The sequence below is a fragment of the Halichoerus grypus genome, chromosome 9 (genome assembly GCF_964656455.1).
Source record: "Halichoerus grypus chromosome 9, mHalGry1.hap1.1, whole genome shotgun sequence".
In the NCBI taxonomy this organism is placed as follows: domain Eukaryota; kingdom Metazoa; phylum Chordata; class Mammalia; order Carnivora; family Phocidae; genus Halichoerus; species Halichoerus grypus.
Genome location: NC_135720.1, coordinates 134,716,499 through 134,742,801, shown reverse-complemented (window position 1 = coordinate 134,742,801; position 26,303 = coordinate 134,716,499). Strand labels below are relative to the sequence as shown.

Sequence of the window (26,303 nt, the reverse complement as noted above, 5' to 3'; positions counted from 1 at the left end):
ACTGTATAAGTGTTAATTGTTACGGTGAAACTGTGCTCATGCCTCCCCCAGCACTAGAATTTGGGTGCAGTATAACCGCAGCTGGCTCCTGTCCTTTCTGCAGCAAGCTCAGCTGGGTCATTGGTCTTAGAATTAAGTGATCCTGCATTTTAATGGCTTGAACGTTTTTGGATCCTCTTACAGCATTTTGATGGGGTTTACAAATATTCAGTAGCTTCAGTATAACCTACGAATATGGCATATTTGGAAATATTACTGTCATTTCACTGTATATAGTTTTTACAGCTTTCTTGAGATACAGTTCACATACCCATTTAAAGTATACAGTTCAGTGTAAAAGAATGAAACCGGACCACTTTCTAACACCATACAAAAAAATAAACTCAGAATGGATTAAAGATCTAAATGGAGATCTACAACCATAAAAATCCTAGAAGAGAGAATAGGCAGTAATTTCTCTGACATCGACCATAGCAGCATTTTTCTAGATATGTCTCCTGAGGCAAGGGAAACAAAAGCAAAAATAAACTGTTGGGACTACATCAAAATAAAAAGCCTTTACACAGCGAAGGAAACAATCAACAAAACAAAAAGGTAACCTACTTGAATGGGAGAAGATATTTGCAAATGATACATCCAATAAGGGGTTAATGTCCAAAATATATAAAGAACTTCATCAATTCAACACCAAAAAACTCCAAACATTCCAATTAAAAAATGGACGTAGGATCTGGGTGGACATTTTTCCAAAGAAGATCTAGAGATAGCCAAAAGACATATGAAAAGATGCTCATCATCACTCATCATCAGAGAACAAAACCACTATGAGATCACCTTAAACCTGTCAAAATGGCTAAAATCAAAAAGGCAAATAAGTGTTGGCAAGAATTTGGAGAAAAGGGAAACCTCGTACACTGTTGGTGGGAGTGTAAATTGGTACAGCCACTGTGGAAAACATTGTGGAGGTGGAGGTTCCTCAGAAAACTAAAAATAGAATTACCATATGATCCAATAATTTCACTACTGGGTATTTAAAGAAAAAGAAAACACTAATCTAAAAGATAAATGCACTGCTATGTTTATTACAGCATTGTTTATAACAGCCAAGATATGGAAGCAATCTGAGTGTCCATCAATAAGACGAATGGGTGAGGAAGATGTGGAATATACACACACACACACACACACACACACACACACATACACACACACACACTGGAATGGTATGTGACCATAAAAAAGGATGAGATCTTGCCATTTGCAACAACATGGATGGACCTAGAGGGTATTGTGCTAAGTGAAATAAGTCAGAGAAATGAGAAAGACAAAACCATATGATTTCAGTCATGTGGAATCTAAAAAAACAGATGAATAAACAGAAAGCAGGATCAGAATTATAAATACAGAGAACAAACAAACTGATGGTTTCCAGAGGGGAGGGTATAGGGAGGTGGGCAAATAGGTAAAGTTGGGCGGGAGATACAGGCTTCTAATTATGGAGTAAATCACGGGGATGAAAGGTACAGCATAGGGAATATAGTCAATGATATTGTAATAGTGTTTTATGGTGACAGATGGGAGCTATACTTGTGAGCATCGCATAATGTATAAACTTGTTGAATCACTATGTTGTACACCTGAAACTAATGTAATGTTGTGTGTGAACCTATACTCCAAAATTTAAAAAGATAAAAGTGTTCAATTCAGGGGCTTTAAATACATTCACAGAGTTGTTCAGCCATCACCACAGTCAGTTTTAGGACGTTTTCATCACCATCCTTATCACAACCCCCAAATCCTACACCCATTAGTAGTCATGCCCCATCCCAGGCAACCACTGATTTGTCTTTGTCTCTCTGTAGATTTGCCTAGACTGGACATTTCATATAAATGGAGTCACAGAATATGTGGTCCTTTGTGACTGGCTTACTTCACTTAGCATAATGTTTTCAAGGTTCGCCCATGTCGTGGCATGCATCAGAACTTCATTTCTTTTTATTGCCAGGCAATATTCCATGGTATGGATAAAACTACATTCTGTTTATCCATTCATTAGTTAATGGACATTTGGGTTTTTCCACTTCTTGAACATTATGAATACTGCCGCCATGAATATTCATGTGCAAGGTTTTGTGTGGCTATGCTTTTTCTTGTGTGTATACCTAGGAGTAGAATTGCTAGGTCACATGGTAATTTTAACATTTTGAGGAATAATTGTTTTCCAAAGTGGCTGTACCATCTTGCCTTCCCACCCACAGTGTATGAAGATTACAATTTCTTTACACCCTCACCAATATTTTCCATTTATAAATGTTTTTTTAAAGTTTATTTTTTATAATCTCTGCACTTAACATGGGGCTTGAACTCATGACCCTGAGATCAAGAGCCGCATGTTCCTCTGACTGACCCAGCCAGGCACCCCTTTAGTTTTTTTAATTATAGCTCTTCTAGTGGATTGAAGTGGTATCTTGTGGTTTTGATTTGCATTTCCAGGATAACTAATAACACTGAGCATCATACCATATGCTCATTGGTTGTTTGTATATCTTTGGAGAAATGGCTATTTGCATCTCCTTTTTCCATTTTTTTTTTTTTTTTAATTTTATTATGTTATGGTAGTCACCGTACAATACATCATTAGTTTTTGATGTAGTGATCCACGATCCATTGTTTTCGTGTAACACCCAGTGCTCCATGCAGCACGTGCCCTCCTTAATACCCATCACCGGGCTAACCAATCCCCCCTCCCCCCACCTTTTTCCATTTTTAATTGGGTTATTTGTCTTTCTATTGTTGAATTGGAAGAGGTCTTTATATATTCTGGATATAAGTCCCTTATCAGTATAGGGTTTGCAAATATTTTCCCCCCCTCTGTGGATTGTCTTTTTTACCTTCTTGATGGTGTCCTTTGAAGCACTAAAGTTTTTAATTTTGATGAAGTCTGGTTTCTCTCTCCATATATTTCTTTCTGTATATATATATTTTCTTTCACAACATGTTTTAGCTTATTTATAATTATAAAAGTTTCCTAACGCTGTGTTGAAGTCTTGTCTTGCCTAAATAATTAATGTGGGTGTATGGCCTGTTAATTTTGGTGGACATAGTAACCACCTTTTCCTGCCTGATTGGCTTGTCGTGAAATATAGTGACAATGAAATAGGCCTGAAAAAAATGATTACCAGTGTGGACAAATAGCTTACCTGTTTTCTTAGTAATACTCGATTTGGCTTAATCTTTAAATGTTTGCTTATTTTTTATTAGAATAACTTAGGAAGTTCTAATATCTATACTTGGGACAGATTTCTTTCAAATACATTATCAACAACCACCTTGAGGCTTAATCTAGTAGGTCTATGCTGATTGCCTCCATGTCATTTTTTTTTCATGGGCATTGAAGGGGACCCTGGTCTCTCTTTTCATTAGAGACTTCTGGTGTTCTCCAGCCCATATCCACAGTGACTGACACTCTTTTCCATCTTAATGAGTGTACTTTTGAGGATTAACTAACTTGAAGAATTAATTTAGTTCAGGTGCGAGATAAATGGAGTGTTTCTCATTTTATATCTATAAAGTTCTTTTTTGTGTGTGTTTGTATTTTCATCAAAATAATGGAATTAATTTAGTGGTGTGCCAAGGTCAGTTCCAACTTGGATTTTATTCATTATGTTATTAAGTTTATATCCTAGCTTTTCTGTTACATGTATAGTATACATACCTCTGTGAGTTAGCTTCTGAAATTACTATGGAAGATTTTAAACTGCGCAAGTAAGGAGGATAGTGCAATGAAACCCCCATGTACCCATTACCCAGCTTCAAAGACAACCAACTTATGACTGATCTTGTTTTTTCTCTTCCCACACTTACTCACCCACTTTCCCACCCTAACTCCTCTAATTATGTAGAAGCAAATTGTGAGCCGCTTCTTGATACTAATTTCAGGAACTTGATAGCATTTCCCACCTCATTCTTATCTTAGATCTGAACCCTGCTCCTATCTTTTTTTTTAAAGATTTTTTTTTAAAGATTTTATGTATTTATTTGAGAGAGAGACAGCACGAGCGGTGGGGAGGGGCAGAGAAAGGGAAAAGCAGGCTCCCCCCCTGAGCAGGGAACCCGATGAGGGGCTGTGGATCATGACCTGAGCCAAAGGCAGACCTTTAACCAACTGAGCCACCCACGTGCCCCAATCCTGCTCCTGTCTTAAACTTTGTTAGTTCCAGGTAGTTCTTTTCTCACAGTATTTATTGCACTATTCAGTAGTTGTAATCACATAATGTGTGATTTAAAGTACCACTGATAACTCCCCAGTGTGATGAATATTATCTTACTAGATAAAGAACTGTTTACTCTGAAACATGACATTTAAATTTGACAGTGCATTCTCAAAAAACAACTTAGACCTATCTGCTCTTAAAGTGGTGTCAAATTATAGAAAGCTTAAAATAATTGAAAGCTTAAAGCAGTCCTGAATGTTGTTTACTCAATTGTACCAGTATAACTTTTATATTAATAGTAACTGGAGCTGGAGGGTATTGTGCATTCTTCAAATAGTACAGGGCAGTAAGAACAGTTATGGAATCTGTGGCCCATTTAAAATCTGTTATCTGCAGCTTTCTGCCTGTGTACTTCGTTGTGTTGACTGTCTTAATGATGGTGAGCCTTTGGGTGTCTGGATTTCTTCTGCTAGGTTAGTGGAATCTGAAATAATGTACAGGTTTCATTGAGTCAGTTATGAGTTCAGGCCTCTGAAAGACTCCACAATGGCATATCTAGTACCCTAGTCAACAGTAGATTGAAGTTGTAGACTGCTTTGTCTAATTGATACCATGTAATTAAAGGTATACTCTTAGAAACTGAGCATGTGTGGCTGATATAAATCTGTAGATGACATGGCCTTGTTTAGTCTTATCCCAAACTATGTCTTTTGGGCTTGGTTTTGGGCGTAAAGAAGCTCTGTAAGTATTAAAAAGTACCATTGCTGTTAGCATCATACCTTCAAGTAGAAGTAGGTCATAGTAGATTTCTTTTTCCTTTGTAGTTTCTGTGTAGACTAGATGTAGCAGATGTCTGCCAATAGCTAGAAAATTGTCCCCTTGCTTTTATCCTATAGGATAAACTGATGCAGGGATGAGAGAATGGGATAAGTAAAAAACAGTTTTATGATCTAATATACTACAAAATTAGAATACTAAATACCCTAAGAAACATTTTAATCTTTATGTATGTGTGTTCTGACTGCAGAGAAATTGAAATAATACAAACTTAACTGTTAATACCGGTAGATTTTCAGACTCTAGCCTGTAGCTGTCTTAACTTGAGTGAGCTTGATAAGAAATTACTACATATAAAACAATTTAAATGTTCTATTGGATTTTAAAGTATGGTTTTTCATGAATAGTCTTTTTTTTTTTTTTTTTTTAAGATTTTATTTATTTGAGAGAGAGAGAATGAGATAGAGCGAGCATGAGAGGGGGGAGGGTCAGAGGGAGAAGCAGACTCCCTGCTGAGCAGGGAGCCTGATGCGGGACTCGATCCCAGGACTCCAGGATCATGACCTGAGCTGAAGGCAGTCGCTTAACCAACTGAGCCACCCAGGCGCCCTAGTCATTTTTTTTTTTAAGATTTTATTTATTTGACAGAAAAAGAGCATGTGAGAGAGCATAAGCAGGGGGAGCAGCAGAGGGAGAGGGAGAAGCAGGCTCCTGACTGAGCAGGGAGCCCGATGCAGGGCTCGATCCCAGGACCCTGGGGTCATGACCAGAGCTGAAGGCAGACGCTTAACCCACTGAGCCCCCCAGGTGCCCCTCTTTTGGTTAATTTCTAAGTGTTTTTTTTTTTTTTTTTTAATTTCTAAGTGTTTTATTCTTTCTGATGCTATTGTTAATGGAACTTTTCTTTTTCTTTTTTTTTTTTTTTTTTAAGATTTTATTTACTTATTAGAGAGAGAGAAAGCAGGAGAGTAGGGTGAGGGGCAGAGGGAGAAGCAGACTCCCCACTGAGCTGAGCGGGGGGGGGGGAGGGGGGAGCCCGATGCGGGGCTCGATCCCGGGGCCTCCAGGATCATGACCTGAGCTGAAGGCAGACATTTAACCCACTGAGCCACCCAGCCACCCCTGGAATTGTTTTCTTATTTTACTTTTCAGAATGCACATTGTTAGTGTATAGAAACACAACTCATTTTTGTGTATTGATTTTGTAATCTGCTACTTTGCTCAATTTGTTTATTCCAGCGGGGGGGGGGGGTTGTGTGTGTGTGTGTGTAATATTTAGGAGTTTCTACATATAAGCTATATCATTTGTGAATAGGATATTTTACTTCTTCCTTTCCAATTTGGGTATCTTTCTTCTGCTTGCCTTACAACTCTGGCCAGAGCTTCCAGTACTGGGTTAAAAAGAAGTGGGTAGAGCAGGTATCCTTGTCTTGTTCCTGATTTTAGAGGAGAATCTCTGTCTTTCACCACTGGGTTTGATGTTAGCTGTGAGTTTTTCATATATGGCTTTTATTAAGTTGGTGTTTCCTCCTAGTCCTAGTTAAGTGTTTTTATCTGCATTTTATTTTTTGCATAAGAATACCTTGAAACTAATCCAGAATTGTTTTGTATTGCTTATGCTGTTAAGTATTTTTGAAGACATACTTTTGGGAAGAAAATTACAGAGTAGCAAATACAGTCCAGCAGCACATTAAAGAATAGCAGAATCTTCTTACTGGGAAGAGTTAATCTTGGGATGTAAGGAATCGTTCATCATGAGGGACTTATTAATATAATTTAGCATATTTATAGGTGAAACAATCTTACAATTTTTTTTCTTGTAGATAAATAGACATTTGCTAGAACTTTAAGTCCATTCTTCTTTATTTCATTTAGAAATTGGAGACCACCATTTCCTTAACATGTTAGTCATCCAGAGGCCAGAATCACGTGTTATGGTGAAACATTAGAAACATTCCCATTATCAGGTATAAATTGGAAGCCCATCATCACTACTTCTAGATATTAAAGATGTAATTATAGAGGATGTATGTATATGTGTAAGTACTGGGAAGAAGGAGGCAAAATGATCCTTCTTTGCCAGTAATACCCAGAAAACCTAAGCCAGTTGATTAAAAAAACAAAATAAAACAAAACTTGTTAGAATAAGAGAATTGTAGAAATTAATCACAAAGTTAATATAGGACAAAAACCCAATAACTCTTATTTAAGCAGTAACCAGTTAGAAAGTATGAAGGAAGAAAGGATCCCACTTATAATATCAAACAACAAAAATATATAGAAATAAACTTAAAAAGGAGTGTATAGTACTCTAGAAGAAGAAATTCTTTTAAGTTCTGCTGAGGGACATAACGGAGACCTGAACAGAAGGAAAAGTCAGTAGTAAAACAATGCTGGGCATGATAGCACTTCCCTTTTTAAAATCTTTTAACTGGGGGCACCTGGGTGGCTCAGTTGGTTAAGCGTCTGCCTTTGGCTCAGGTTATGATCTCAGGGTCCTGGGATGGAGCCCCACACATCGGGGCTCCCTGCTCCAGGGAGTCTGCTTTTCCCTCTGCCCCTCCCCCACTCATGCCCTCTCTCAAATAAATAAAATCCTTTTTTTTAAATTTTATTTACTTATTTGAGTGAGAGAGAATGAGAGCACGAGAGGGAAGAGGGTCGGAGGGAGAAGCAGACTCCCTGCTGAGCAGGGAGCCCGATGTGGGACTCGATCCAGGGACTCCAGGATCATGACCTGAGCCGAAGGCAGTCGCTTAGCCAACTGAGCCACCCAGGCGCCCTCAAATAAATAAAATCTTAAAAAAAAAAAAAAAATCTTTTAGCTTTAGTGTGATCCAGATCAATTTTAACGAGTCTGTTAGGAACTTTGAACATATTTAAAATACTTATTTTTATTTTATTTTTTAAATATTTATTTACTTATTTAGAGAGCACAAGGGGATGGGCGGAGGGAGAGAATCTCAAGCAGACTCCCCGCTGAGCACAGAGCCCAGTGTGGGGCTGGATCTCACAACCCTGAGATCCCAACCTGAGCTGAAACCAAGAGTCAGATGCTCAGCTGGCTACCCAGGCACCCCTAAAATACTTATTTTAAAGCCTTTGTTAAGGTTAAATTGGCTCTCTTATATTCAGTTTCTATTGACTGTTTTTTCCCCTCACTATTGATCGCATTTTTGTTATATCAAATGGTTTCTGCCTAAATAGTGTCATTTTGAATAATATATATGTAAAGATTCTGAATGCTGTTACCTTCCCGTGAGGAGTATTGATTCTTGTTTGAGCAGGCAGTTGTTATTAAGTGATCATTTTGAACTTTGTAAACTTAGTTTTATGTTTTGTTGATGTGTATCTCTAGAAGGTCCAAGGTGTTTAAGTTCCCTAAAGTGGTAGGACTTAGGGCGCCTGGGTGGCTCAGTTGGTTAAGCGACTGCCTTCGGCTCAGGTCATGATCCTGGAGTCCCGGGATCGAGTCCCGCATCGGGCTCCCTGCTCGGCAGGGAGTCTGCTTCTCCCTCTGACCCTCCTCCCTCTCATGCTCTCTGTCTCTCATTCTCTCTCTCTCTCAAATAAATAAATAAAATCTTAAAAAAAAAAAAAAAAGTGGTAGGACTTAGCCTCCAAACTGTTTCCCCTGTGGCTTTTAGGACATCATCCCTAGTCTCAAGGGGAAGCGTTTCCAACATCTCAGCTGAATGCCATGGATTTTAAGGAGGTGCTTATAAAAGGGATCTCTTAAGTTCTGGCCACACTGTAGCTTCTGTGTGCTTAGCACTGCTTCTTGCCCCCTAGCATTGCTCACCTCCTGGTGTCTGTTTTCTCAACTCTATAGCAGCTGGTATTTGGTAAAGCCTTAGATGGTCTTACTCTGTGCATGGATAGCCCATTCATTCTCTGGACACTCCCATTTGGACTTCTGAAGGCCCTGCCCTAACCAGTTTTCTACCGTCCAGTGCCCCATTCTGATTTCTGCCTGTCATGTTCTGCTTGGACTCCAGTTTTCTCTTCCAGGTCTGAAAATATACCTAGGTAGAGAGTGGGGTAGTGATAGGGCTCACTTTTTGAGTTTTCTATTTATTTTGAGTTTTTCTATTTTTGAGTGCTGTTTTCTGTTGTCTGAAAGATGTCTCATATTTTGTCCAGTTTAATAATTATTTAAATTATAGTAGAAGGGCTAGTCTGGAGGCCCAGTTATTCCAGCCTAACTGTAAGTCTTTTGTAAACTTGACAAATGATTTTAAAATTCTTGAAAATATACCTGAAGATGAACAGAGAGATTCTGAAAAGGAATAAAGGGAATGTGGGGGGTAGGTTGGAGTAACTTTTACAGTTACTAAATGTGTTCCAAAGTTAGAGTAGGTAAAACATTATAGTACTAGTACAGATATATCAGTCGGGAAAGGAGTGAAAAGCCTTTGGAATTTAGTATTGTGGTAGTGGCGGCTTCTCTATCAGTGATTAAAAGATAGCTTATATAAGAAGGTTATTTTAGAATATGAACAGGCTAACCATTTGGAAAACAAGCTGAATCATTTGTTCACTACTACGTCATAACTGATTCCAGATGGACTCAAGATTAAACATTATACTGACATAAAAGTAACTGTACAGTACCAAAAAAATGAGTAAAAATTTAAATTTCTTATAGTCTTGGTAAAAGTCTTTGTAAACAAGGTACAAGTTATTTTCTGTATTGCAAAAGACACCATCAACAAAATGAATAGGTTCAACCAATTAGTTGAAAAATTAGTTGTAATATTTCAGAAAGTATCACAGTATCTTACTGATCAAAAATTAGATTTTACTAATCTTAATAGTAAGAGGGACTGTATCAGTAAGCAGTTAATAGAAGAAGAAATATAAATGACCAATGAATATAGAGAAGAATGCTCAATATCCCTCTCATTTAAGTAAATGCAAATAAAATAATGATGCCATTTGACATAGTAGATTGACAGAAATCAGGAAAGGTTAATATCCAATGTTAGAGAGGATGCTGGAAATGTCCATTGTCATTTGCTGTTTGTGGGAGTATAACTTGACAGGATCATAGTATGTCTCATAAGCAAAAATGAGCACGCACTCTGATCCAGTCCAGACAGCAGTTCCACATATCACTGTTCATCCCATTGAATCTCATACCTTGGATACTTAGGCAGCTTTAGGGGCCCAACTTAGGCTTACAGAATCAGATTTTTTTTTTTTTAAATTTTTTTAAGGATTTTTATTTATTTATTGAGAGAGAGAGAGAGAATGATAGAGAGCATGAGAGGGAGGAGGGTCAGAGGGAGAAGCAGGCTCCCTGCTGAGCAAGGAGCCCGATGTGGGACTCGATCCCAGGACTCCAGGATCATGACCTGAGCCGAAGGCAGTCGCTCAACCAACTGAGCCACCCAGGCGCCCCCAGAATCAGATATTTTTGTGGATAGCTTAAAAGTGTTTAATAATTTGTCTTCATGTTTCTGTCATATTCTTAGAGAACCATGGATTAATCCAAAAGAATACTCTGAAAAGTATGCAGATATCAGTGCATATTTGTTTGATGGAGCATTGGGAAAATAATCACATAAATATAATCAATGACTATGATAAAATACAATGTGGTCTTTAAAGGGAATGCTTTGTATATAGAGACAATTATATTGGTAAACAGAAAAACAAGTCCTAGAACTGGATGCATGGTGTGATTATATAATTAGGGAAAACATTTATGTATGCATATAAAATATCTGGGAGGATATACAAATTTAATAGTGGTTATGTCTGGAGGAACCAGACATCCTTTTTGTTTCATGACTTTCTTATATAACTTCTTTGATTTTATTTTTTACAAGCAAGTTTTATAATACCAATTCAAGGAAAATAAAGGACCATGCACTTTTAGAAGTTGTATGTGAACCCTGAGACATGGTTTGATACTAGGTTAAGTAAGTTCATTGCCGTTAGATGAAACCTTGTTTGGCTAAAGAATAGCCTAAATTGGGCTTATCATGGGAGGCTTCAGTGACTTGCATTGAAGCTATATTTATTATATAGTATGTTTTTAAACACCATTTTGTTGTGATATTGTATTTTTCTAAGCTGTATTTTCATAATATTAATGCCTCTTTTTTTTTTAAGAACCCTCAACAACTAGTACTTCTTCAAATTACCCAGATGTATTAACAAGGCCTTCTCTTCATCGGAGCCATATGAATTTCTCCATGTTGGAATCTCCTGCATTACACTGTCAGCCCTCCACATCCTCGGCATTCCCAATTGGCAGTTCTGGATTTTCCCTTGTAAAGGAAATTAAAGATTCTACCTCTCAGCATGATGATGATAACATCTCAACTACCAGTGGTTTTTCTTCAAGAGCTTCTGATAAAGGTATTCTTGGCATTTGGTAGTGAAGTTAAATTTCATGGGATAGGTTTTTTCTGACTTGTAATTTCCATTTTCTTGTAATTAGTGTTCTTACTATGCAGTGCATATTTTTGTTTCAGATATAGCTGTTACAAAGAACACTTCATTGCCACCTCTGTGGTCCCCAGAGGGTGAACGTGCTCCCTCACTCTCACAGCACACTGCCACCAGCTCAAAAAAACCAGCATTCAACTTATCTGCCTTTGGAACACTTTCTCCTGTGAGTACTAATACGATTTGATTTAATCACATTAGTTTTGAGTGTTTATTGCTCATAATTTATTGTTGTGTTTCTGTGCAGTCACTTGGGAATTCTTCAATCCTTAAAACAAGTCAGCTTGGAGATTCTCCTTTTTATCCTGGAAAAACAACGTATGGTGGGGCAGCAGCTGCTGTAAGACAGCCGAAACTACGAAACACACCATATCAGGTTGGTTTGAATAGGAAAAGGACTGGGAACTTAAAAAAAAAAAAAAAATTATAATAATTGACAGGTAACTGATGGACCTCAAATGGAGTTGTGGTTCGGTTATTTTTTTGGTAAAGTGCTAGAACTGTGGATTAGAAACATTCTTTTCATTTAGGGACTGTCTGTACATTATTTTAGACCTAAGTGAATATTTATTCATTACATTTTTGAGTGTGTTATATGCATCTGTGCTTTAGGAATTAATTTAGGAGTTAATATTTCTTTTTTAAAAAAATTGAGGTGTAAATTATGTATAGTAAAATTTACCCTTATTAGAGTAATTGAATTTTAACAGAATACATAGAGTTGTGTACCCACTCTGCAAAGTATTGAATAAACATTTCCATCACCCCAAATGTTACCTTATACCTCTCTGTAGTTGACCCCTCTTTCTGCTTTCCACCCTCTGGCAACCACCGATCTGTTTTCTTTCCCTGTAGTTTTGATGTTTCCAGAATGTCATTGAAATTTAATCAATACAGTTTCTAGCCTTTTGAATATGGCTTGTTCTACTTAGCATAATGCATCTGAGATTAATACATATTTTTGCCTTATCAGTAGTTCCTTTTATTGCTGAGGTGTAATTTGTTTATCCATTCACTAGTGAAAGGACACTTGGGTTGTTTCTGATTTGGGGCAGTTGTGATTAAAGTGGTCATGAACATTTTGTGTGAACATAAATTTTCATTTCTCTTGGGTAAATACCTAGAAGTTGGCTGCTGGGTCTTATGGTAAGTATACATTAAACTTTATAATAAATTGCCACACTGATTTCCAGAATGGCTGGTACCACTTTGCATTCTCAGCAGTGAATGTTCTGGGCAGCACTTGTCATCAGTTCTTTGTTTTTTGTTTTTTTTATTTTAGCCATTCTAATAGGCATGTAGTGGTAACTCCACATTACTGTGGTTTTTATTTATGAAACTGAGCATCATTTTGTGTGCTTATCTGCCATAAATGTATCATCTTTAGTGAAACATCTGTTTAAATCTTTTGCCCATTTTTTGTTTTAAAGATTTATTTATTGGGGTGCGTGGGTGGCTCAGTTGGTTAAGTGTCTGCCTTCTGCTCAGGTCATGATCTCAGGGTCCCGGGATCGAGCCCCGCATTGGGCTCCCTGCTCCGCAGGAAGCCTGCTTCTCCCTCTCCCACTCCCCTTGCTTGTGTTCCCTTTCTCACTGTGTCTCTCTCTGTCAAATAAATAAATAAAATCTCAAAAAAAAAAAAAGATTTATTTATTTTTAGAGAGAGTGTGCATGCACGTGAAGGGGGGGAGGGGCAGAGGGAGAGACTCAAGCAGACTCCCAGCTGAGTCAGGAGCCCAGTGTGGGGCTTGATCTCATGACCCTGAGATCATGACCTGAGCCAACATCAAGAGTCAAGACACTCAACCAGCTGAGTTACCCAGGTTCCCCTTGCCCATTTTTTAATAGGGTTGTTTTATTTATTAATGAGTTTTGAGAGAGTATGTTATTCCTTTATTAAGTCCTTTATTAGATATATGTTGTGCAAACCTCCTCTCCCATTCCCTGGCTTAAGTCTTTTGAAGAGAAGTTTTTTACTTTTGATGGCATGCAATATGTTTTATTTTTCCTTACATGGTTCATGCTTTTGGTGTAGTAGGACATTTTTGCCTAAGCTAGGGTCACAGACTTTCTTCTGTGTTTTCTAGAGGCTTTATAGTTTTAGGTTTTAATTTAGTCTTGTGATCTGTTTTGTGTTAATTTTTTTTGTTTTTTTAAGATTTTATTTATTTATTTGACAGAGAGATACACAGTGAGAGAAGGAACACAAGCAAGGGGAGTGGGAGAGGGAGAAGCAGGCTTCCCACTGAGCAGGGAAGCCCGATGCGGGGCTCGATCCCAGGACCCTGGGATCATGACCTGAGCCCAAGGCAGACGCTTAATGACTGAGCTACACCCAGGCGCCCCTGTTTTGTGTTAATTTTTGTCTGTGGTATGTGTCATGTCATGAGGTAGGGATCAAATTTTTTTTTTTTTTTAACATAAGAGGTGTCCAGGGGCGCCTGGGTGGCTCAGTTGGTTAAGTGGCTGCCTTCGGCTCAGGTCATGATCCCAGGGTCCTGGGATCGAGCCCCGCATCAGGCTCCCTGCTCAGCAGGAAGTCTGCTTCTCCCTCTCCCACTCCCCCTTCTTGTGTTCCTGCTCTTGCTATCTCTCTCTGTCAAATAAATAAATAAAATCTTTAAAAAAAACAAAAACATAAGGGGTGTCCAATTTTTCTAGTACCGAAAAAGTTTATACATTCTACATTGCTTTGCCTTTGCATCTTTGTTTGAAGATCACTTGACCATATATGTGGCTTGACTTTTTATTATTAATATGAATATGGCTTGATTGTGTATTATAAATCATACATTTATGGCAGATGGCATTATTATCTTGACTTTTTATTATTTTCTATTTCTATGTATCCTTTGGCGAACTCTAAACTCTTGATTACTATAGCTTCACAGTAATCTTGAAATCACTAATGTGAGTCCTCCAACTTTGTTCCTTGTTGTTCCTTGTTGGCAGTATTTTATTTCAGAAAGTGTTAACTAGATGTTGGAGTTACACAGGGAGCTTTTTCTAGAGCTTAAACTGGATCATATTACTCCTTTAAACATTTTTTTAAAGTTAAAATAAGGAACAAACAAGCTTCTTTTGGCTTTCCTAGATCTTTTGCTTTTTCATAATTTTGGAATCACATTACCAGTTTCTACAATCTATTGGAATTTTGATTAGGATTGCATTGGGTCTGAAGATGAATTTTGGGGAGAATATACATCTTAATAAACTTGAATCTCCCAATCCTTGAACACAGCATGGCTCTCCATTTGTCTTTTTGAAATTTCTTTTATCAGTGTTTTGTAGTATTCATCATACAGAGCTTGCACATACTTTGTTAGATTTATACCTAAGTATTTCATGTTATTTGATATTAGCTAAGATATAATAGCCCAAATAGTCTGTTCAATACATTGAATACATAGTTAGGATACCTTCCAGCAAAGAAACTCCAGGCTCAGATAACTTCATTGGTGAATTCTACCAAACATTTAAGAAAGAATACCAATTCTATGCAGACTTTTCCATATAATAGGAGGGTACTCTTCCATTGTATTTATGAGGCCAACATTACCCTGATACTGAAACCAGACAGAGGCATTACAAGAAAGCCACAGACCAATATTTCTGATGAATTACAGACCCAAACCTTCTCTACAGATATTTGCAAATTGAATCTAGCATATATAAAAAGGATACTGTTTCTTGATAAAGTAGGGTTTATCCGAGGAATGCAAGGTTAGCTCAACATTTGAAAATTAATGTGATCTACCATGTAAACAAACTAAAGAATAAAAACCATATGAACATCTCCACAGATGCATAAGACACATTTGACAAGATTCAGTGTCCGTTCATGATAGTTTTCTGTAGCCCGAGGAATAAATGGGGATCTCCTCAGCCTGTTAAATGGTATCTATAGAAAATCTTCAGCTAGCGTCATACTAATGGTGAAAGACTGAATACTCTCCTCAGGGCAGGAAGAGAACTAGGATGTCTGTTAGCGCTGCTACTGCGTAATGCTATACTGCAGGTCCTAGGCAGCAAGAAAGAAATGCAAGGCATAGACATTGTGCTTATCTGTGTAGGAAAAAAAGCCTAAGAAATTAAAAAAAAAAAAAAGTTATCAGAACTTGTGAGTGAGTTTAGCAGGATCACAGGATACAAGGTCAATATACAAAATCAGTTGTATTTACATATGTATTAGCAAAGAACAAGTGGAAATTGGTAACTTTAAAAAAATAAATTCAAGGTGAATTCCACCATTCTGTGTTTTACCTTAAAAGAGTTTTTTGAAGATCATAAAAATTGTTTTGTTGTGTATGTTACTGTGCTTACTTTCACAGACTTTGACATTTTAAAGATGGAGAAGTAATTATAATTAGAGTATGTGGGCTTTTGGAGAGGGGAGTCTGTGGGAAAATGATAGTCCGTAACAAACAGCAAGGACATAGAAACAAGTATATTTTAAGATTTTGTCTTGTCTTTAGTTTCTTGCTTTCCTAATTAGAGGATGATTTCAAGTATATAGTTAACAGTAATTAGGAGTTTTATTTCTGAAAGTGTTCATGAAGGGCAGTATTTTATTTCAGAAAGTGTTAACTAGATGTTGGAGTTACACAGGGAGCTTTTTCTAGAGCTTAAACTGGATCATATTACTCCTTTAAACATTTTTTTAAAGTTAAAATAATAGTTAAGTGTGTTAGTAGAAGATAATGATGCAAGCCTATGATTCATAGAATAGTCCAAGTCAGAGTATATTCTTGCTATTTCTTCCTTCCTTTCTTACATTGAATCTTATACTTTTTAATGCTAAGTCGTGACATACCCTTAAAATCCTTCTCAGCACAGGCCTCCAAATGTTTATCATTGACATTTGGGATGAATCTATTACTCCTTTCCTAGAGTGTTAGAGCTGGGAGATAAAATAAAGATTCTCTAATTCAGTTCCATTTTATTGATTAGTGAACTGAGGCCCTGAGTGGCCAGTGGCCAGTAGAATCCAGTGACAGAACAGACTATCATATTTTCCTAGAGGATTTTAATGTTGCCTCATGTTTTGCCAAAGCTTTTGGCCTCAACAGCAATCCTTAATGGGCATCAAATTCTTAATAAAACTAATGGAGAATATTGTAGCTACTCTGAAAATGTCATCAATGTTTGGTATCAGAGAAACATTATTTATAAAGTAGTTATTATGGTTCAGTTTTTCAGATATGAGCTATTTGTAGAAACTGGGTTATGTTTCGATTGTGATAATATCTTTATATCAAGCATTGCCAAATTGTTTTGTGGTAGTCGCTTGGTTATTGGATTGTTGTAATGCATTCTTGAGAAAAGAAAGTGTTTTAATTGGAATTTGTAAACATTGCTTGCATATTAAAGGGTACTTTATAAGGTGTTTTCCTTAACTCCAATTCTTTATAAGGTGTTTTCCTTAACTCCAATTTTAAGAAAGCTAAAGGTCATGAAGAAATAGCCTGAGTGTTTAAAATTTTTCTTATGTCAAAATTTGAGAAATGAGTTAGTTTAAAAATTTAAATTTCCGCTTTCTGCCCGTGGACGCTGCCGAGTAAGCATCGTTAAAGTCTTCCCTCCTACCGCCATCATGTCTAAGTCAGAGTCTCCCAAAGAGCCTGAACAGCTGCGGAAGCTCTTAATCAGAGGTTTGAGCTTTCAAACAACTGATGAGAGTCTGAGGAGCCATTTTGAGCAATGGGGAACGCTTACGGACTGTGTGGTAATGAGAGATCCAAACACCAAGCGTTCCAGAGGCTTTGGGTTTGTCACGTATGCCACTGTGGAGGAGGTGGATGCAGCCATGAATGCAAGGCCACACAAGGTGGATGGAAGAGTTGTGGAACCAAAGAGGGCTGTCTCAAGGAAGATTCTCAAAGACCTGGTGCCCACTTAACTGTGAAAAAGATTTTTGTTGGTGGCATTAAAGAAGATACTGAAGAACATCATCTAAGAGATTATTTTGAACAGTATGGGAAAATTGAAGTGATCGAGATCATGACTGACCAAGGCAGTGGCAAAAAGAGGTTTTGCTTTTGTAACATTTGATGACCATGACTCTGTAGACAAGATTGTCATTTAGAAATACCATACTGTGAATGGCCACAATTGTGAAGTAAGGAAAGCCCTATCTAAGCAAGAGATGGCTAGTGCTTCATCCAGCCAAAGAGGTCAAAGTGGTTCTGGAAACTTGGTGGTGGTCATGGAGGTGGTTTTGGTGGGAATGACAACTTTGGTCGTGGAGGGAACTTCAGTGGTCGAGGTGGCTTTGGTGGCAGTCGAGGTGGTGGTGGATATGGTGGCAATGGGGATGGCTATAACAGATTTGGTAATGATGGAAGCAACTTTGGAGGTGGCGGAAGCTATAATGATTTTGGCAGTTACAACAATCAATCCTCAAATTTTGGACCCATGAAAGGAGGAAATTTTGGAGGCAGAAGCTCTTGCCCCTATGGTGGTGGAGGCCAATACTTTGCCAAACCACGAAACCAAGGTGGCTATGGTGGTTCCAGCAGCAGCAGTAGCTACGGCAGTGGCAGAAGGTTTTCATTACTGCCAGGAAACAAAGCTTAGCAGGAGAGGAGAGCCAGAGGAGGGACGGGGAAGCTACAGGTTACAACAGATTTGTGAATCAGCCAAGCACAGTGGTGGCAGGGCCTCGCTGCTACAAAGAAGACCTGTTTTAGGGGCGCCTGGGTGGCTCAGTCGTTAAGCGTCTGCCTTCAGCTCAGGTCATGATCCCAGGGTCCTGGGATCAAGTCCCACATTGGGCTCCCTGCTCCACGGGAAGCCTGCTTCCCCCTCTCCCACTCCCCATGCTTGTGTTCCCTCTCTCGCTGTGTCTCTCTCTGTCAAATAAATAAATAAAATCTTTAAAAAAAATATCAGGGATAAATGGCTCAAGGTAATGCTAAAACTTTGTACCAGTGATCTCACTTTACCCATTTAACATAGCTGCAGATCTGTAGCGTGGTGCGTGGTATCTTGTTTGTTTCTGGTTGTAAAAGTAAAGGTATAAAGAAAAAAAGTTGAACTTAATGCTTAATTGGCTTTTCAGTAAAGGTATAAAGAAAAAAAGTTGAGCTTAATGCTTAATGACACCACCTAGACATAATTGCTATTACCACATTAATCCTGTTTCTCTTTGGATATCCATTCTGTTTTGTAAATATTTTCATTTCCTGAAATACGTGCTTTAGAGTTTACAGTCCGAAAAAATCATACAGTGTTTTCTTTATAGGCACCAGTCAAAAGACAGATGAAAGCTAAGCAGCTCAATGCACAATCCTATGGTGTGACCAGTTCAACAGCTCGGCGAATATTGCAGTCTTTAGAGAAGATGTCAAGCCCTCTAGCGGTAAATTTTTAGAATCACAATTAGATGCGTATGTGTGACAAAATTTGAGTTTCGTGAAAAATCTTAATTTTGTTACTGTTTCAATATTAACAGGATGCAAAAAGAATTCCATCTATTGTTTCTTCTCCCCTGAATTCTGTAAGTTGACTTTTAAACCTTTTTTTAGAGATGTATTTTTATATATTGGTGATGAAAGTCATATTCTTCAAAATTTCCAGTCTAATAGTATTTTTACTTTTTCAGCCTCTGGATAGGAGTGGAATAGATACCACTGCAGACTTTCAGACCAAAAGGGAAAGGGTAAAACTTCTTTTGCATTTATTAAACTTTCAGCAGTTTTGTTAAATTTATTTTTAAGTTAGTAAATATATAAATTGAATTTGATAGTCATTAGGGAACATGTTTGAAAGATAAGATTGTTTTACTTGGACATTGTAGCTTCTTATGAGGGCCTGCCTTAGCACAGTGCTGTAAGTGCAGTAAATGCTCAGTCAATATTTTTTGGTTATTTGGCATTTCCATCTTGAGCATCTTGGTAGTCAGTGAGTAACTCTTACCTTCCGATAAAAGTAGGAGTAAACAGTGCTTGAAGTGCTTAGTAATCATAGAAGTTCAGTGAACTAAAACCCTCATTGAACGTTGTAAACTTCCCTCATTTAACAAACATGTCAAATCTATTGTGTGTAATAGAATTTCAGATTGCTAGATCTTTCATTAGTCAGCCAAAATACTGTTCCAAGGTATGGGAACTAGTACAAAATGTAAGTTACAGTATCTTGATAACACTTATTCGTGTGTTCTATTTGGTTAAAATTAGCTTTGGAGGTTATTGTGGGAACAATAAGATGCTTGATAGAGTCACAGAGGTCTGTTTTTTGTTAGTTATACTTGTGGCTAGTTAAGTGTCCTTCAGGGAAGCAGATTCCCAGACCCTTCCTTGTGAAAGCATTTATTGCAACATCAGTTTCCCCCAGAAGTAACTGATTGAAATGATCATAATTTTCTGACGTAATTGTGGGAAATGTATGTGAGATATTGGTAAATTATAATTATTTTTACTGAAATTTTGCAGAAGGCTAAAATTGAGGGGTTTTGGGCAGATAGTGTTGGCTTTACAATTTTTAGAATTACCTAGGTGTTTGTAATCAGGCAAGAGGGAATCTGTTATTAGCCACTGTGATGGGATTAATTTATGGCATTAGTTGCTTTTCCCAAACTCCTGTTTTATATTAGATTGTTTAAAAAGAAGTAACTGTGAAAAGCTGTGCTGTAATACAAGTTCTCATTGATTAAAGTTTTATTAAAGGTTGAGTATAATATCAATAGAATTTTATTAATGGGTGTTAGGCTATATAAAGGCCAGAATACAATATTGTAGTTCATGTTTCACAGATGTTATCAGAAAAGTCTACAAAATAGACTCTCATTGAGTTTTGTAAGATCACAGTTGTGATGAGGGTTTAGGGAAGAGCTGGTAGACAGAGGCTCTGCCTTGGAAACCAGTGTTGTTCACAGCTGCTGCAGAGTGAAAGGACGTATTCATAGTGTTACAGTCTTTGGACAGAGTAGAAGTTCTTGGCTTTATAGTCCTCTTACACCAACAGGACTTTTACTGTGTTTCCTTGTTGCAAAAGACTGTTGACAAAACACTTGTGTGCCTAGATAATAATGCCAGTTTATTTTAGGATTTGAAATTCTTAACAGGGTTTTACTCTGTTAAGACTTTTGCCTTAGTTTTTGAATAACAATAGAGGAAAATTAACTTGGAGAGATGTTTGCTTGTTTTTTCCAATTATTTTCATAGCTAGTTTAAAAATAATTTTATTTCCAGTTGAAGGATATCTAAAAAGTAATTTGGGGGAAATGTGGCAAAATCAGTTTTAGTTTCTGTATTCAAAATTCAACCTGTAAAAGCTTAGATTTGTAGAACATTTTGGGATATAGTTTCCATTTTGTACATGTGCACATATATGTGAAAAGTCATTAAGTCTAGAATAAAATAGTCTATGAAACCATTTGGAATTTTATATATAGGTTTATAAATATATATACCTTTGGTTCTATTACTATCAGTTTTTCCTTTTAGTATTTGCGCTCTCTGGGTATTTCTCTAAAAAGTATTCATGGTCTCTAGGTGACATTAGCTATTGCCAAATAATTTTTAAATATGTGTCCCTGATACATATATGAAAATAAAGGTTTGTTTTTGATTTCTGATTACCTATAAGGTGGACTCTCAGTATCCCCCTGTTCAGAGACTCATGACCCCAAAGCCAGTTTCCATAGCAGCAAATCGAACTGTTTATTTTAAACCATCTCTGACCCCGTCTGGTGAATTAAGGAAGGCCAATCAAAGAATAGATAAAAAGCACAGTGTGAGTATGTGTTTATTTTCACTCGTCTTTGAATATTAATTAAAATGAGTAAGAATAAATAAGATACAAGTACTCTACCATTCCAGTCTGGCAACTAGATAATGCATAAAGTTTGTGTGTTAGTGATTACAAATTGGTATGCCTTTCAAATGGCTAGCACCTTGATCATATTCTAAATTAGTATTTACTAGTAACACTAATATGTGCTCATGGTTTAGATTAAATGATTTTGCCAGAATTGCTTTATCTGTGTGTTTTGTTTGTATTATTGTTGAACTATTTGAAAACAAGATGTCACATAACATATTTGTTCATCCCTAAGTACTTTGATGTGCAGTTCCTAAGTACTTTCTTCTGTATTATCATATCTGAAGAAATTAATGTTTGTTTCTTCCTAATATTGTATAATATCTAGACCACACTCCAGTGTTGTTTATAGTTGCTTTTTTGAATCAGAATCCAAGCAAATTTCACACATTGTTTTGGTTTTGTCTTTCTAGATCGCAAGCCTTGACCCTCACCACATTGTTGTTGTTTTAAAATAACTGCTTTATTGAGATATAATTCACATACTGTACCATTCACCTATTCGAAGAGTATAGCGGTGCAGTGGTTTTTAGTATATTCAGAGTTGTTCAGTCATCACCATAGTCCGTTTTAGAACATTGTCCTCACCATTCTCCCACCCTCCCAAAATCTTATACCTGTGAGTAGTCACTCCTTAGCCTTTCCTCTCCAGCCCTAAGCAACCACTGATCTGTCTCTCTGGATGTGCTTATTCTGGACATTTCATATAAATGGAGTTTTAAAATATGTGGTCCTTTGTAACTGACTTATTTAACTTAGCATAATGTTTCCAAGGTTCATCCATGTCATAGTGTACATCAGAACTTTATTCCTTTTTATGTGGCTGAATAATATTTCATTGTTTGGATATACTAGATTTTGTTTATCCTTTCATCAGTTGAGGGACATTTGGGTTATTTTTACTTTTTGACTGTAATGAATAATACTGCTGTGAATGTTTGTGTACAGGTATTTTGTAGTCATATGTTGGCATTTTTCTGGGGTTTGTACCTAAGAGCAGAATTGCTAGGCAAAATTGGTTTTTGAAGAGACCAGGATAGTTGTCTTAAAATGTCCCATGTTTGGGTTTGTTTATTTTCTTGTGCTATTTAGCTAAAGTGTATTTTTTTGTATTTATTGTATTTACATAGTATCTTACTATTTATGCTTTTACTTATATTTAATCTCATTTGATCTTCATAACCTAATTTACTAAAAACTTTCAAACTAAAGTTGAGGGAATAGTACAATATTTACCTATTATTCCTTGATTCACCAGTCATTAACACTTTGTCATATTTGCTTTATTAAAATTTAAAAAATACTTTGAATATAACTTTGGACTTACAGACTTTGTAAGAACAATTATAAGACTTCACGGTTTACTATATTTGTTCTAACTTTACTGTGTATTTCTTACAGATAGGGAATTCCTGTAATGTAATAAATGCAGAATAATTATCAAAACCAGATACTTAATATTGTACAATACTATTATCTAATGTACAGATTTTATTTAGATGTTGCCAGTTGTCCCAGAAGAAAAAAATTCAAGAATAATTTATGTATGCATTTAGTTTTCTTTCTTTTTTTTTTTTTAAGATTTTATTTATTTGAGAGAGAGAGAGAGCGCAAGCAGGGCAGAGGGAGAGGGACAAGCAGACTCCCAGATGAGCAGGGAGCCTGACGTGGGGCTTGATCCCAGGACCCTGGGATCATGACCTGAGACAGAGGCAGACGCTTAACCTGCTGAGCCACCCAGGCGCCCCTGCTTTTAGTTTTCATGTCTCTTCATCTCCCTTAGTCTAGAACAGTTTCTTAGGGTTTTTTGTTTGTTTTTGTATTTCATAACATTGATATTTCTAAAGTAGAAGTAAATTACTGTGTAGAATGTCCTGCAATTTGGGAATGTCTAATGTTTCCTCATAATTAGATTCCAGTTAGGTCCTTTTAATTTAATTTAATTTAATTTTTTATTTTAGAGTGTGGAGGGGTAGAGGGAGAGGAGAGAATCTCAAGCAGACTGTGCACTGAGTGCAGAGCCTGACGGGCTTGATCTCAACGACCCTGAGAGCATGACCTGAGCTGAAACCAAGAGTCGGGTGCTTAATCAACTGAGACCCCCAGGGGCCCCCCAGTTACTTACTTTGGTGGTAATATCAGACTAGATGCTGAGCTCTTCTCAGTCTGTCATGTCAGGAAGCACATGCTACCAATTCATCTCATTACTAGCAGTGTGATTATTAAGGTGGTGTTAGTAGGATTTCTTCAGTGTAAAGTTACTATTTTTTTAATCTTTTGTAATTAATAAGTATTTTGTGGGTAGATGACTTTGAGAGGATAAATGTCCTTTTAGTAATTAGCATTATTGGTGATTTTTGCCTAAATCTATTGTTTATAGATTGCCAAGGGTGGTTTTCTAACATCACTGTTCTTTCTGCATTTATTAGTTCACATGCTCCTAGAGAAGTTTTTTTTCTCATTTATGTACCTATCTATGTAAGTGTTTTATAAGTCAACTTTATTTCTCACATTCCATAGATAATAATTCTTTATTGGCATTCTTTATTTTGATGTTCATATTGTCCCATTTGGCCTTTGAATGGCTCCTGTGTCCTTGAATTTCCCTTCAGTTTTTGAACACTTAGTTGCTTTTTGATGTAAAAGAATCAAGGCCCGGGGGGTGTCTGAGTGGTTCAGTTAGTTAAGCATCCAACTCTTGGTTTTGGCTCAAGTCAGGATCTCAGGGTTGTGGGATTGAGCCGTTAGTGGGGCTCTGCAATCAGAGGGGAGTCTGCTTGAGGTTCTTTCCCTCTTACCCTCCCCCGCTCTCCCTCTCTCTCAAATAAATAAAAAATACTAAAAAAAAAAAAAAAAAAATACAGGCTCATCCTGTAAGTTTCTGGTCCCTGCCCTGTATTTTGCTATTTTGCCAAAGAGCTGTGATACCCTTTTATTTATTTATTTATTTATTTATTTATTTTTTATTTTTTAAAGATTTTATTTATTTATTTGACAGAGACGCAGTGAGAGAGGGAACACAAGCAGGGGGAGTGCGAGAGGGAGAAGCAGGCTTCCCGCTGAGCAGGGAGACTGATGCGGGGCTCGATCCCAGGACCCTGGGATCATGACCTGAGCCGAAGGCAGACGCTTAATGACTGAGCCACCCAGGCGCCCCTGTGATACCCTTTTAATGGAGGAACTTAAATTGCAGAGAATCATTTCAGAGAGAATATCCTTATAAATTTGCTTACACCTTTAATAGGCCATAATGAGAGAGAGTAAAAGTATTTTTGTGGTTTGTAAGTATATTAATTTTGTATACTTATACCTTTTGGTTGAAAGGGCAATGTGCTCAGTGACCTTTTATGTGTATAATCATGCTGTTATTCAGTTACCATTCAGAAAGCAGGATATAAGTCGCAAGTTTTAGGATTCACTAGTTAAAAACCCATCAAATTCCTGATTTCAAATATTAAAATGGACGGACAGAAGGGAGGTATTAAGAAAATTAAAACGAAGAAGGAGGCATGTAAATTTGGTCTGCTCATTTTGTTCTAGACTGGATATGAAAAACCTGTGACACCAGGACAAAGTAGAGAACAACGAGAAAGGTAATGTCGTCTTTATAGCTAAAGCTTTTTTATATTTCATTTGTAAAGTCTGTTTGATTTATATGTTTTTTTGAAGATTAAGAAGGTTAAAAAACAAACTTTATGCACACAAATCTGTCCGCTTTTAAAAATCACATTCAGCTGTATATTTCTTTTCTTGTTAGCAGTTCTAATTTTAAGGTGTTCAGTTGGTTAACAAGTTATGGACCAGAGTAATATATCATTTGTTTTAATTTTCTTTTTCTTTGCCTAGTGGCTTTTCTTACCCAAATTTCAGTATGTCTGCAGCCAATGGTTTATCTTCTGGAGTAGGTAGTGGAGGCGGCAAGATGAGACGAGAGAGAACGCGCTTTGTTGCATCCAAGCCTCCAGAGGAGGAGGTAGGGTTCTCTCCTTCATATTCTTGAAGTTTGTTGAAAGCTTTGGTGTGGTGGTGGTGAGGGGAGACCCGAGGGCTGGGGCTTGGGGGAGACCCAGCACAAGAATGACTAGTCTGCCACTGGAGCAGTCCTTCCCAGTGTGAGTGCGTGTGCATGCATGTGTGTTTGATACCCCCTTCACTGTGACGACACAGAAAACCTAACCGAGGACCTTAAATTCCATAGGTGCCACGAAAAAGCCGTAATTCTTCAAATAAGAGAATTACAACTGAAATGATTTGACCTTTGGAATATTAGAGTATTTGCCTGCTCTATGGATTAACACTGTGTGTGCTCTTCTCACTTGCCATTTTCTTCATATTATTTGTGAAATTTATCAGTGTTGTGAAAGATGATTCAAGTCGTATAACTTCACTGTTACAGATTTGTCCAGTCTGAAAATTTACCACCCCCTGTTCCGCAGGGTGCATGTGGGTTGATTCCTAATATGTGCCGAGGTGAATGTTCATGCACTTCTGCTTCGGCACAGGCAGCGTGTTCTCTAGGCTTTTCCTCTAGGATGGCATTGTTGGGTTCTAGGGGATGATACAAACGTATTAGATGTTGCCCTTTTGCTCCTGAAGGTAGTGTAAATACTTCCTTCCACATGACAGTTGGTGGATATGCTTTTTCTTTTTCCTTATGGGTACTTGATTTTTTTTTTTTAAGTTTTTGCCAAGGTGATGGGTGTGAAGTGTTATGCCATTGAAGTTTTATTTTGCATTTCCTGTTTACCAGGGAGGGAGCCCTCTTGTGAGTTTCTTGGTCATTTGGGGTTTCTCTTTATCCATTTTTTTATTGGATTATTTCTTTCATTTGGAAGATTTATTTCTTTTTTTTTGGAAGATTTCTGCATATATTCTGAAAATGAAAGTTTGAAAAAGATAAGGACTAATTTGAAGATTGGTTAAATTAACCTTTCTTTCTATAGGCTGCTCTATTTTCTAACTACTTTGAGTTTAATGCAGGCCTTCTTTTAGTCTTTTTACAAGTGAATTTCAGCCTAACTGGATCATTTA

The 26,303-nt window shown here is 37.2% G+C and overlaps 1 protein-coding gene across 5 annotated transcripts in view; it reads left to right on the top strand.

The window, feature by feature from the left end:
* Window positions 1-26,303, top strand: part of NUP153 (nucleoporin 153) — a 76,828-nt gene that overhangs the window by 15,425 nt on the left and 35,100 nt on the right. For 4 of the 5 annotated variants that reach the window (XM_078055723.1, XM_078055725.1, XM_078055721.1 and 1 more), the window contains exons 3-11: window positions 11,112-11,360; window positions 11,477-11,616; window positions 11,698-11,826; window positions 18,694-18,810; window positions 18,904-18,948; window positions 19,054-19,110; window positions 21,039-21,185; window positions 24,813-24,865; window positions 25,119-25,245. In XM_078055723.1, coding sequence (XP_077911849.1) covers window positions 11,112-11,360; window positions 11,477-11,616; window positions 11,698-11,826; window positions 18,694-18,810; window positions 18,904-18,948; window positions 19,054-19,110; window positions 21,039-21,185; window positions 24,813-24,865; window positions 25,119-25,245 — 1,064 coding nt within the window. The remainder of the gene's footprint in view (window positions 1-11,111; window positions 11,361-11,476; window positions 11,617-11,697; window positions 11,827-18,693; window positions 18,811-18,903; window positions 18,949-19,053; window positions 19,111-21,038; window positions 21,186-24,812; window positions 24,866-25,118; window positions 25,246-26,303) is intronic. The other variant, XM_078055724.1, reaches the window with a different exon arrangement.